General features: G+C 49.2%; 1 protein-coding gene across 13 annotated transcripts in view; it reads right to left on the bottom strand.

Annotated features, from left to right (window-relative positions):
• Positions 1–1,305: 1,305 nt before the first annotated feature.
• SLC25A48 (solute carrier family 25 member 48) overlaps positions 1,306–10,745 on the bottom strand; it is a 251,720-nt gene continuing 242,280 nt past the window's right edge. For 9 of the 13 annotated variants that reach the window (XR_004624026.1, XM_034656037.1, XM_034656040.1 and 6 more), the window contains 2 exons: positions 5,134–5,263; positions 1,306–4,226 (listed from right to left, as the gene is read on the bottom strand). Coding sequence is in view for 10 of the 13 variants with exons in the window: in XM_034656037.1 (XP_034511928.1) it covers positions 5,141–5,263 (123 nt within the window). In the remaining 3 variants the exon portion in view is untranslated. Of the gene's footprint in view, positions 4,382–5,133; positions 5,264–10,745 lie in introns of all 13 variants that reach the window. The other 4 variants (XR_004624027.1, XM_034656034.1, XR_004624028.1 and 1 more) reach the window with 2 other exon arrangements.

Genomic DNA, 10,745 nt, shown 5'->3' with positions numbered 1-10,745 from the left:
GCAGGAGGCACAGGAGCTGGGGACAGGCCCTAGACTGGCAGGGGTGGCTGATCTCAGAGCATGCTGGCCCCTCCCCACTCTTAGCCATAGGAGAGAAGCAGCGATTCTCTCGATGGTGTTTCTAGCTCTCAGACACTCATGGGCTGGACTCCTCTGCTGGACCAATGTTTCCTGGAAAGCCCTTTGATGTCAGCCTGACAGCAAGGGGCGCTGGAAGTGAGCATCCTGAAGGGCTTGCCTCCATGGTTCATCAGACATCCTGGGCGTCAGAAGAACCACATCAGTATCTGTATCCACCCTACCCCAAGCATGTGCATTGGATGTCCATTTGGAGGTCCAAAGGCCTAGGGGCCGGGCACCTGTGGTTCTCGGAGTTTCACCTGTAGAGACAAGGTCAAGGAAACATCACTGAAGCCACCCTGTGTTGCAAACAACCCAGACTCACAGAAAGGAAGGGAGGTCAAAACAAGAAACCGGAAAAATCACATAAGCAATCTCCTCCCCTGCCTTCTCAAACTCCCGTTTTTTTAACTTTATAATTTACAAAACCATATTTGCATTTGATTTTTACTGAAGCCCTAGTAGGTAAATAATGGAGACTCCATTGTTAAATCCCCCATTTTACAGATGAGAAAACTGAGACCCAGTGTGGGCAAAATTGGGCCGAGCTCACAAAGGTAGTCGATGATAGTCGGCACCTGGAAAGCAAGGTGGAATTTTCTCTTGTCTGAGGTTCGTTCCACCACAGAGAAGTAAAAAGACAACAACAAGGTAGATGGCGAGATCCCGAAAACAGGAAGAGAAATGTCACGGGGCTCAGATGCTCTCACCACGGAGGACCCTGGTCACAAGCTACCAGAAGCTGACGTCTGTGGACGGTTCTGTTGACCTCTGCTGCCACCTCGTGGTGATTCTGCAGTTCATCAGCTGAGAGAGCCTTCAGGTGACTGATTCTTTCGGTAGGGCGGAAGGGAACAGAAAAATCAAGGAAGACACTCTCAAAGCGGAAAGGAAAAGAATCTAAGGACATTTTCCCCACTGAGATTTAAGCTAAGAATGGCAATCAGTATGCGGGTTCTGCGGGATGGTAGTGGCTGCCCAGGGCCCTACTCTGGGGATTCCAAAGCGGCATTTAGCGCGTCCGGAAAAGGCTCTATGATCAGGGACGCCCGTTGTCGGCGCAGAAATGAAAGTGACGTCATGGACACATGCCACAGCACAGCAAAAGAGCAGTGGCCCTCGCATGTGGTTCTAGAGAGAGAGAAAATTCAGAATAATGAAACCATTCTGGAAACCAGACTGTGGACAAAATATTTTATTGTGTTTTGTTCTCCATCAGACAATAAGACCCAGAGAATGCCCGTCCCAGCATGCTCGACGCCACCGCCTCCGAAGTGCCTCTCAGCACCTGCCACCTCTCCCGTGGGGAGGCCCTTACGAGGCTTCCTGTCCCTCCGCCACGCCCTCCCTGCCCACCTGTTGCAGCTGGGCAAGGAGAGGCCTGACTGCCCTCCTACGTTTCCCTTCTCACCTGCACAGAGGGGCTCTGTGGGCCAGCGCCATCCGCAGGGATCTAAACAGAGAGAAGAATGAGGGTGGCCAGTGTCCCCTGGAACCCAGGCAGAAATATCTGATTCAGAAATGACTTGAAGAGGTTATTGGTGTTTTTATTCGGAAGTGTGGCGACAATGGAGCTCCTCCAGGAAGGAACTCCCAGCGAGTGCACAGCTGGCGTGCGGGCAGGGTCCCTGTTACCCTGCTTTGTCCCAGGGGCCAGGACGGATCAATAAGCTGGTGTCAGTCAGTGGTGCTCCACTCCCTGTCCGGGCAGCAGCTGAGTGGCCCCGGCCAGGAGGGAAGGGCCAGAGTCCTCGGAACGAGGAAAGAAGGGATTCTGAGGTCAGTGCCGATGGCTGAGTGCCCACCCGGCCCAGAGCATGGGTGGAGGGGCAGCCTTCCTTCTCTTTAGTAAATTCACTCCCATGGGTTTCCTAGATGGCTGCCTTCAGCAGCAGCAAAATGAGGCTGTGGTCAGACGACCCCAGCTCTGGCCAGGGGACGCTGGCCCTGGGGAAAAAGGATGAAAAAATAGGGCTTTCATCTAACCACGGTTATCAGTCAGCAAGGCCTAAGGGTCAACAAGCCCCTGAGAAAATAGTTTCTGTGAAGCAACCGTTGGCAGAGGCTCACCAGGAGAACAGATGAGAAGGGAGAGGAGGTTGTCTGGGGTTATTCCTAAATGTTCAAAAAAAGGGTATTACAGGAAGAATGTATCTTCTTTCCTCAAAAATGGATTTTCCAGGGATTGAAAGTAGATCAATGAGGTTTGGAGCAAGAAGGTCACAGCAGGAGGCAGACCTGCATCACTCCAGGAAGCTACTGGGATAGTGGATCATGGTCGGTGGGCATGGGATGGCCCAGCTGGAATCATGGGCTTCCAACAAGCCGAACAGTTGACTGCTGACCAGGGTTGGGACCTCACTTCTACCAACAAGGGTCATCTTTCTCGTGCTGAGTCTGATTATCTCCCTGTGAACAGATAAAACTAACCACATCCCAAACCACCACATCATGTGGCATTCACTGGGTTTCATCCGGCCCTTAGGTCACTCATATGTGGGATCCTGGGGGAGAAATAATGGAGAGGAGGAATGAAAAGTCAGTGTTTTCCCTCCATGGGACCTGCTGGGGGTGAGGGAGAACTCTGCCTCTGCTTGCTGGAAGGAGGCTGGAGGAGCTGGGTCGGTAGCTGCTCCCTGCAGACACTGGAAAGAATCCCGTGCCATCCCACCACCTACACCCAGGGACGCGAGAGAGTCCCCCTCCCGCCCCCTCGCAGGGCCTGCGGGGTTCTGTGGCTCTCTAACATCCATAATGTCTCGCCCCGTCCCCAGGCTGGACTCCCAAGGGAGGCACCGGTTTCCACATCTTCAGAGACTGGATGCTATTGCCACCTAGACCGTGACCTGCCTGTGAACTCAGAGCTACTTGGTAAATTCAGATCCAGGACTTGATAAAGGGCCTCGGAAGTGTAACTCCTTGGGTGAGACTTGTTCAGGATGAGGTTCCAGAAAAGTCACTGGGAGCTGTCTCTTCCACTGAAGAGCCACAGCCTCCTGGCCCACACCTGCAGAGCCAAGGCCAGCACCTGTCTGGGCCTCCTGTCCAGTGAGAAGATGTTCAGAAAGAGGGGCTTCCAGCTGGGGTGGTCGCTGCTCGGAAAGGCCAAATCCAGGACCAACAGAATGTGGCTTGCTAGAAACAACTTCCTTCCTCCTGAAGTAGCCAGTCTCCAGGGTGGTGACAAGTGGCTGGTGTGACAGCTCAGGCAAGTGTCCAGCCACTCCGAGTGCTGCCAGGTCTTGGCACTCAAGCCACCTTGCTGCTGAATATTTAATCACATAGAAAGATGGTCCTGAACTATTAAATGGGAAGAATGAGGAATAAAATATTGCATAAAATTGGCATTTTATTTTGTTCTTTTTGCGTTTTCTGTTCTTTCTACAATAAAGAGGCACTGACTTTATTACAGGATTTTCCGGAAAGCCACTTTCCTCCGTTCACAGGGGGGAGCGGTTGGTATCTGAGCACAGCTTTGAGAACCAGACCATTCTTCTGCCTTGCCCCGGACAAAACCCAAGGACAGCAGCGCTTCACTCAAGATGTTTAAGTATGCAAAATGTGTTACTCCTCTTTTCCTTTTGTAAGAGAGGGCAAAGCGCCAGGAGAGTGGTGAATGTGGTGCTTTAGTGAAAAGCTAAAGCACTGATGTAAAGCTGGCGGCCAGGGCTTGTCCTGGGCTCAGTCTTGTCGGCCTGATCCATCCCGCCCTGCCCCGGGTCTAGGGTCTGGCCCCATCGACACATGCCAGCAGGCCGCTGCTGTTCCAGGGGAGGCAGCAGGCAGGTTTGCTAGACCTTTCTGAAGGGCCATCCTTCTTGAGAGAATTGGTGGTCACCAAGGCAGAAGCAAAATGGTTTCTTGTTGACTAGAAAATTCGGTGACTCATCCCCCTTTGTCTTCTCAGCTCTGCAGGTTACCAGTGTGGAGCCAGAGAAGGAGAAATGGGAGGAAAGAAGAGAAGGAGCTGAGGGGATAGTGGAAGTTAATCGTCCGTCTTCTCAACGATGTTTCTGAGTGGCCATCTCTGTGTCAGGCTCCATGTGAGGCACCAGCAATAGAGAAGTGAAGAAACATTCACAGTTCTCCTGGGACTTTCACGCTGGCTGGGGAGTGAGGAAAGTCATCAGGCAGTTATGATGCAAGGGGATGTGGTAGGGGCTGAGCAGGGGCTGCAGGGGAGAGCCTACAGCAGGCACAACTCATCTTGGTTGAGGCATAAGTGCAGGCTTCCTGGAGGAAGAGACTTCTAGACTAAAGCCTGGATGACAAAGAGGAGTTGGTGAAGCCAAGGATGGGGTGGGGGGAGGGGTGACAAGATGGTGTCAGGTGGGGATAGCATGTGCAAAGACCCAGAGGCAAGAGCGAGAATGTTATCTTCAGGATGCTGGTGATGACAGGATTGATTAGTAAAGCTTGACCTAAAGGGCAATGCGGAGCCACTGAGGGCATTTGACTAAGGGAGTTACTTGCTCAGATTTCTTTTCTTAGATCCCTTGGGCCGCAGTGATCTTTTGCAATAAGAGAGGGAGAGAGAAATGGTGTGGGGGGCAGGGAACGAGGGCCAAAGCTGTCCTCCAGGGCTTTGGGAGCCCATTGGTGGCCCTCAGACTCATGCTCTGAATCCAGTAGGGAGGTAGGGAGATGGTGCCCAGTTTAAGTCCTCATTTCTGGGCCTGAGCCATTGAATTTGTATAGGAAAATGAAATACACATCTCTTCAGGGGCTGTTGAAGCTGCTGGATAGGAAAACAGATTGGTGAGCTCATTATCAAAGGGTAAATTCTGTGCCGATCTCAGTTACTGGGCACCCAGCTCACCACCAGTCACAGGTGGGCATTTCAGAAGGGCCTTCTGATGACAAGAAGGGTGGCCATTGCGGCCCCAGAACTGACACAGATTAGATAGGAAATGAATGACAGGGTCATTTCAGAAGGTCACAATGTGTTCATGGCAAAGAAGAGGGTGTCAAGCTCCAGGGAGGTGCAGCTGGCTGGGAAGGAAGCACACTGACCTGGCGCTCAGGGGCTGGTCACGGTGTGGTCCCCGCGGATCGCCTGCAGCGAGAGCTCATACCCAAGGAACATGGCAGCACTCATGGGGAAGCCGCGCACAGTGTTCACCGTGATGCCTCTGAAAAACACCTGTGGCAGGAGGCAGCATTATCACAGAGGACTGACCCAGACCCTCTGTAGTGGCACAACTGAGGCACAGAGAAAAGATTGGGGATGTTGCCACTTGTCCCAGGCTGGACTCCACAGAGCCCAAAGGACCCTTGTGAGCCAAAACCACCCCAGATGCCCCAGTCATGCCCCTGCCTCGACTCACATCACCTGTGACTGGGCTTTTCCTCCCAGGCCTGGTACGCATACACTAAAGACTGTGGGCAAACTGTTGACCATGAACACCACATACACTTGCTTAATTGCTGCTCTTTCTCATGTGTATACCCGTATGCATGTGTATACACACACAGACACACACAAACGCATGCACACACAAAATTCTCTGGAACCTGGAAGTCCGAGCTCTCCACTGCACTCACTTTGCAATGGTGGACAGAGCAGCCAGCCATGACCAACCATTTTGATAGGTGCGTCACAAAATGCCCCCATGGGGCAGAGTGGGGAAGAACTCAGGCCATACTTTTAAGACTGTAGACATGAAGTTGAGACACAGCTTTGGCATTTAATAGCTGTGTTACTTTGGCAAGTGGCAAAGTCTCTGGAACTCAACTTCCCAACTGCAAAAATGGGGATAACAATACTATTGAGCTGATACAGCTGCTGAAGGAATAAACGAGATGATGCTTTCAAAGCTCTTGCACTGTGCCTGTCATGCAGCCAGTGCTCACGAACTGCTGACGGTCCCATCACCCTCATTATTATCAGGAGCCATCTTTACACAGAGTGGCACTCAACCTTCGATCATTAGTATAAGTGCTGAGGAGGACTGGCCTGAATCGATGAGCTGCTTACTCAGCCATTGATAAGAGAACCCTGTATTTGTCTTCCATCCCTCCCATCGCTAGGGCATATGATAAGATGCTTCACTTCCTCCCTGAATCTTCCTGCCCAGTGCTGGGTAGAAATTGATCAATGTAATGTGGTTCCAGCCTTTGCCCAGTTTAAAACCTACTAGGGGGATATAAGCCCCATGTGAGAATAATTATAATATGATCTAGAATGTGATGAGAACAGATCAGGGCTTTGGGGAGGGGGGAAGGGGGGGAAGGCCTTCCTTAAATGTTTTCCCTGGGAAGAGACAACACATCTAAAGGAAACCCTACCCAAGCATAAATGACCCGACAACTGTCAGGAATATGACGTACACCTGTTAGCTCACTCCTGTATATTTACTAAGTGTAATAAATAGAACTGGTACTGTAATTTTGAGGAAGTAGAAATCCAGCCCTTTTACATTTCCCCAGTTTCCTTGGTTGTGAGGCATTGTGGTGTCAGGGTAGGTACAGGCCACTGTCGCCGGCCAGGATGTCAGGAGGTCTTCCTTCAGGAGAGACACCTGCACCTTAGCACTCCATGGCTGCCTGCAAGACATAGCCTGGTTGTATGGGGGAGAGAATGGCCTCTGTGGTTTGGGGGGAAGCCTTGGCCCTCACAGGGCAGGGAGCTGACGGACAAGGATCCCCAGAGGGGAGCAAGTGGCTCAGCCAAACCATGGAGTGATCCAGGCAAGGGGCAAGCAGGACACTTGTAACATCTAATGTCTAACCTTTCTGGAATTCCCCAGGCTCACCCAGTGTGACTGAATAACAACAAGGAACTGGCCTGAGCTCTAAAAGGAAAATTCCATGCTGGGTGCCCATAAACGCTTCCCTGTGGGCCTGGGCTTGGCTCTGCTCTGTGAGGCCGAGCCAGGCAGGGCCCAACTTGGAGTGTGGTCTCCTCTCCCACAACGCTGGGTCCTGCAGGAACCAAGGAACATTTCAGACTTACAGACACGACCTCTCTCCAGCAGCACTGGCCTGCTCTGCTGTGAGGTCCAAAGACGACAAAGTACAGACCTGCTGGCTCTTACCCTGGGCTTCCGGAACATGAAACCACCAGATCTAGTCTCTCCTCATGAAGCCTCAATAGCTCTCCACTGCCCAGGGAAGTCTACACCCTTCCCCGGCCTGCCAAGACCCCTATGCTCAGGCCCTGCACTTTCCCTGGGCAGCCTCTTACACCTGACATTCTGGGCAAGTTAACAACCTGTCATTCCTCCAAGGAGCCATCTCTCTTCCACTACTGTGTCTCTTCTGTTCCATCTGTTGGAATGTTCCCCAGGCCTGGCCGCACCCTCTAGCAGTCTTCCCAGGGCCACCCCAAGCTGGACTATGGCCCGTTGGCTTCTGTGCACTCAGGATCTCTGCCATCACAGCACTTCTCACACTGTCTCTAACTACTCAACATTTGTCTGCACCCCTATTAATAACCTCAGTCAGGGTAGTGAAAGCAGGGCTGTGTGTGCTTGGAACCCCCAGCATCTACACCTCTGAATCCCCAACATCTATGCCTCAGAACCCCCAGCATCTAATACTTTTCTTGGCCCAGACGGCTCTTTATAAATCATACTAAATGAATCAGTGGACGGGTGAGTGGATGGATGGAATGAACAAATTCCTTGTTGTGAAAAGGGAACAGTCTCCGAGCTGAAGGAGTCCTGCTGGTGTTAGTGGTAGTGGGGGACTCCGAGAGTGGAGGGAGGGCTCCAGTCCCCAGATGGCAGAACCAAAGGGCAACCAACTCTGCTGCCTCGGGAATTGCTCTTCCTGCAAAAGTTCCTCTCCACCTCTCTTAAGAGTCGTTCAATCTCAAGCCACTGTCACAAACTCCCTCACAACAGCCACTTCCGTGCAGCTGAAGGATACCAAGTTCCTTCTCTGGCCTCCTTATCTCAGAAGGTAACTCTCCCAATATGCACGATGACCCAAGTGGCCCATGACAAATGTCACAGCAGGCAGAGTATGGACTCACAGCAGGCAGAGAATGGACTTCTTTTTTGATTCGAGAGTGCCCCCAAAGTCCTAGACTTCTGATTCCCTTTATCAAAAAGGGATTTCCTGGTAATCATTAAGCAGGTTACAAAGAACTGCCAAACTTGGGTACCATCACCATTATTCTACTCCTTCCCAAGTCTTCATTCTCACTGAATTCTCCTTCCATAGTGAAGTGGGGACAGGTGGGCTCACACTGCCTCAGTAAGCCACAGTAAAAAATGTCTGAGAATGGAAGCTCCACAGAGCCAGCCTCACAGCCAGCTGTGACTGGAGCCAGCCACTGGGCCCCAGGAAAAGCCGTTCGTCCTGCTCCTGGGAGGGACTGTGAGACAAGCCAATCATCCAGGGCTATGTGGGACGTTCTCTTCATGTTACTATTTACGTTTACATGCAAACACATATACAAACATACATAAATAGAACTACCCACAAATGAGCCTGCACAGTCTGTGAATATTTTTGGAATATATTCTAAGAAACTCATAACAGTGATTGCCTTTGAGAGAAGATGGAAGACCAAGGAGGGACAATTAGACAGTATATCCTCTTATATCTTTTGAAACTTCCTATGTTCATATATTATCTATTTTTATTTTTATTTATTTATTTTTAAAGATTTTATTTATTTATTCGACAGAGATAGAGACAGCCAGCGAGAGAGGGAACACAAGCAAGGGGGAATGGGAGAGGAAGAAGCAGGCTCATAGCGGAAGAGCCTGATGTGGGGCTCAATCCCATAACGCCAGGATCACGCCCTGAGCTGAAGGCAGACACTTAACCGCTGTGCCACCCAGGCGCCCCCATATATTATCTATTTTTAAAACCAACTAATAAAAAAATTAAAAATGATTTTCCGTCACTGAGTGGTTAATCAAGCTGAATGCCACTAGCTCTATTTAAAACCTGTCGCTGAATATAAACTATGGACCAATGCTACCGAGATTAAGAAATTAATCATCTGACCTCAGTTGCCTTCCAGGACTTTGTTCTTAACAGAGCACAGTAATTTTTGGAGGAAATAATATCAGCAATATATTTAGCCTCTATAGACACATTAATATTTTGACACATTAATCTGAGTAACTTGACACATTAATATTTTAATTAATAGCAGGCAAGAATATCTCAAATAAAACAGCATCCTGTTTGAATCTCTCTTATGTGTCCCTCTGTACTTGCTGGTTGAATCACAAACTGTGCTTCTGCTAAAATAATATAAAAGACAAGTGAGGTGAGGATTCTAGGAAGGTGGCAGAATAGAAAATTCCAGAAATCTGTTTCCTTACCTAGATAAAAGTTGCACTGGTAGAATCTGCCTGATGTAACTGTTTCAGAATTCTGGGGTTTACTGAATGCTTACACCTTCCAGGAGAAGGTTTGGACAGTAAATCTGGTTAATTTCAGTCCAGTTTAGCTCTTAGCCAGGTAGCAGCTACCCATCCCCCACCCCCGGACCTGTGGCAGGCAGGTGCACACGCGCTTGGGAGCAACCAGCACACACAGCTTGCGGAAGCCAGAGTGGGCAATAAGGACCCTGGCTTGCAAATATTGGAGATCTGTGTTTTCATCACTGATTGCTGAGTCTAACCACAGAGGTGCAAAGAAGGTAGCCACTGCTGTTTCCTCTATCCGCACTGATGCAAGTCCCCCCTCCTCTGGCCAATGCCCCTTTTCCCCTTCATTTTTCTCTCTTTCCGCCTTTGGAAGCTAGATATTAAAGACTAGGACATTCAAAGGCAACTGCGTTATGGGAAAATTGGAAAGTAACCGTGCATTCCCAGGGAAAGGCTCAGAAAAGACCTGAGAAGACCTTAAGTTTACACTTCAGGTTGATCTTTGGCATAGAGACAGCCTACAACAATCAAAAAAGCAAAACAATAAACAAAAACAATAACAAAAGACACTAGACACTGGGGAAGGAGGGGAGAAATCTGATTTCCAGAGTTACCACATAATTAAATTCAAAAGTCTAATTTTCAATAAAAAATAACAAGGCATAAAAAGAAACAAGAAAGTATGGTCCATTCAATGCAAAATAAATCAAGAGAAACTGTCCCTGAAAAAGACCTGATAGCAGATCTACCTGACAAAGACTTTAGAACTGTCTTAAAGATGCTTGAAGAACTAAAGCAAGATATGGAGAAAGTCGAGAAAATGATACATGAGCAAAATGAAAACATCAAGGTGAAATAGAAAATCCAGAAAGAGGGGCGCCTGGGTGGCACAGCGGTTAAGCGTCTGCCTTCGGCTCAGGGTGTGATCCTGGCATTATGGGATCAAGCCCCACATCAGGTTCCTCTGCTGTGAGCCTGCTTCTTCCTCTCCCACTCCCCCTGCTTGTGTTCCCTCTCTCTCTCTGGCTGTCTCTCTGTCAAATAAATAAATAAAATCTTAAAAAAAAGAAAAGAAAAGAAAAGAAAATCTAGAAAGAAAGCAAACAAAAACTATGCAGCTAAAAAGCACAGTAACTGGAATGAAAAATTCACTACAAGGATTTAAGCAGGCAGAAAAAAGAATGAACAAACTTCAAAATAAGATAATGGAAATTATTGTGGTTGAGAAAAAGAAACAAGATTGAAGAACAGTGAAAAGAGCCTAAGGGATCTGTGGTAAACTATCACGCA

The sequence above is a fragment of the Ailuropoda melanoleuca genome, chromosome 3 (assembly GCF_002007445.2).
Source record: "Ailuropoda melanoleuca isolate Jingjing chromosome 3, ASM200744v2, whole genome shotgun sequence".
Lineage (NCBI taxonomy): Eukaryota > Metazoa > Chordata > Mammalia > Carnivora > Ursidae > Ailuropoda > Ailuropoda melanoleuca.
The sequence above is the reverse complement of the archived record's forward strand: the minus strand, read 5'-3'. Positions and strand labels throughout refer to the sequence as shown.